This window comes from Vigna unguiculata, chromosome 9 (assembly GCF_037176805.1).
Source record: "Vigna unguiculata cultivar grain cowpea cultivar isolate G323 ecotype 2 chromosome 9, ASM3717680v1, whole genome shotgun sequence".
Taxonomy (NCBI): domain Eukaryota; kingdom Viridiplantae; phylum Streptophyta; class Magnoliopsida; order Fabales; family Fabaceae; genus Vigna; species Vigna unguiculata.
The window spans coordinates 13,969,546-13,972,080 of NC_140800.1; the positions used below are offsets into that span (position 1 = coordinate 13,969,546).

Genomic DNA, 2,535 nt, shown 5'->3' on the forward strand with positions numbered 1-2,535 from the left:
CTTTTATTCCAAAGAAAATCTTACTTTAAACATGAATTTACTCAAAATCCAGAGACATAAAGCAAAAATATAACAAAATTGTAGTAAATGGTTAATAAGTTGAGATGACAAAATAATAATAAAAAGTTTTACGTGAATAAAAACTTATTATGTTTAAAGTTTGACTTGATTAAAAGTTATCATAACATTTTCACTATTGAAGAATGTGATCAGATTCTAAAAAGAAAAAAAAAATGAAAATGAGAGTCGAAAATGATAACTTCGGAAAGAATTCAATTTAAACAGTAAAAGAAAAAAAAAATCCTTTTTTCATGAATAGAGAGGATAATTGATTACAATTCAACAGCCATGTCCTTAATATGATGAAAAACGACATTTTTGCTTCTAACTCAGCTAGAAGTACACGCTTTTAATATACCTAATTAATAAAAATCACTTAGGTTAAACAAAAAGTTAAATTAATTTGCTGGTGAACTCTTTGAAACTATATACTTAATTTGTCCTTGATCTTTTTATTTTCCTATATTGATTTTAAAATTTGTTCAACGCCGCTGAAATCGGTTTACCAACACTTCCTCCTCCAAAATAAAATAAATATTTGAGGAAAATTTGATGGCATTGAATTAATATGATGTAAAAATTTACTATAATCACCGAAAACTACAAATTTCAGCTACATTAATACATAGGTACCACCCACGCACACTATTTTCTTTTAAAAAAGGTAATATTCCTTTGAATTGTTTGGGATGAAATGTGAAAACTTTATAAATCACTAAAAACCAGAAAATTATTATCCATAGTTTATTCTTTCTTTCTTTCTTTCTTAATTAACTATTATGGAGGTTGGAAGCAAAATAAAATTTGAAGAGGAAACAGGTAAGAGAGATTATTGAGAGTTGTGCATAATATTAAAAGGGTTGTTCCCTTTAACTCTCACTCACTGCCAGTGCATATGCCAGCCAGTTCAGAAATATATATTTTTCTTTCCAAACTCCATTAAAACACTTTCTGCCACCATCTTCCTTTCACACACCTTCTTCTCACTCAGATCTCTCCTTCACACACCAAATACCTACCTGCCTTCACTTTTTCAACTTTTCCATGTAAGAATCACTCAGCGTTCACATTGTGTTCTCAAAGTTCATTCATCAAGATTGTTTCATCAGAAGAGTTGATCGCCAACAACAATGCAAGACGCAATTGGGATTCCAGCTTGCTTCTCTTCTGCTTTGAAATCAAGCGATGATCACACAACCGTGACGCGTTCAGGCCAGAGCGTGCACATGTCCGTGTACAGAACAAAGATTGCTGACCACTGCCGCTTGATCACCATCACATGGTGCAAAAACCTGATGCTCCACGGCCTCTCAGTCTCGGTGGAAGGACCAGAGGGGGAGGCACAGTACAGCTGCAAGGTGGAGCTCAAACCATGGTACTTTTGGAGAAAACAAGGTTCCAAGCGCTTCCTCGTACACGGTAACAAAGCCGTTGACGTTTTCTGGGACCTTAAGGCTGCGAAATTCAACGGCGAGACGGAGCCAAGCTCGGAGTACTACGTTGCGGTGGTGTGCGAGCAAGAGGTGGTGCTCCTGGTGGGTGATTTGAGGAAAGAAGCGTACAGAAGAACCGGGTGCAGACCGGCACTGATCGACCCGATTCTGGTTTCGAAAAAAGAGCACATATTTGGGAAGAGAAAGTTCTCAACAAGAGCGAAGTTTGAGGAGAAGGGTAGGTGGCATGAGATCTCAATCGAGTGCAAGAACAAAAGCAACATTGGAGGGGAATCGGCGTCAAGTGGGGTTCAAGTTCAGCCGGAGATGGAGATAAGATTGGACGGGCACGTGATGATCCACGTGAAGCACTTGCAGTGGAAGTTCAGAGGGAACGAATCGATTCATCTGAAGAAGATGAGAGTGGAAGTGTATTGGGATGTGCACGATTGGCTCTTTAGTCCTGGTTTGAAACACGCTTTGTTCATTTTTAAGCCTGTTTTATCGTCCATGTCGACCATGTCTGTGTCATCATCTTCGCCACCGTTATCGTTGTCGTCAACATCCACACCATTATCGACTCAAACGGGGAGCTCTGGATCCTTGGAGGGGTTCAGTGTGAACGAATCATCAGAGTTTTGTTTGTTTCTATATGCTTGGAAGGTTGAGTAGTGAAAAAATGGCGAGTATATGGAAATGTTGATGAAAAAATGGTGAGAGTTGAAACTTGAAAGAGAGAGAGAGAGAAGAGGGTGGTGGGGCCAGAGAGAGAGAGAGGTTTTGGGAAGTTAGTTACAGCTGGGGATGAAGAATTGTGCATAATGGACAAAAGGGATTGAATCAGAGACACATGCCCAATAATTCTGCATGCGTCCACGTCTATCTACATCTGTCATCTACTGCTTTGGAATTTCTCTCTCTTCATCTCATCTTGAGAACAGAGCTATGTATATGAAATATGAAATTTGCATTATGTTTTTTTTTTTAATTATTAAATTGTAAAGGTTATATATAACATAAATATAGAGAATAGATTATTGAA

At 37.8% G+C, this 2,535-nt stretch overlaps 1 protein-coding gene across 1 annotated transcript; it reads left to right on the forward strand.

Moving 5' to 3' along the window:
- Positions 1–842: 842 nt before the first annotated feature.
- LOC114195956 (uncharacterized) lies at positions 843–2,535 on the forward strand. Its single transcript, XM_028086410.2, has one exon. It carries the CDS (start codon positions 1,191–1,193, stop codon positions 2,163–2,165), a length of 975 nt encoding a protein of 324 aa, XP_027942211.1. The 5' UTR covers positions 843–1,190; the 3' UTR covers positions 2,166–2,535.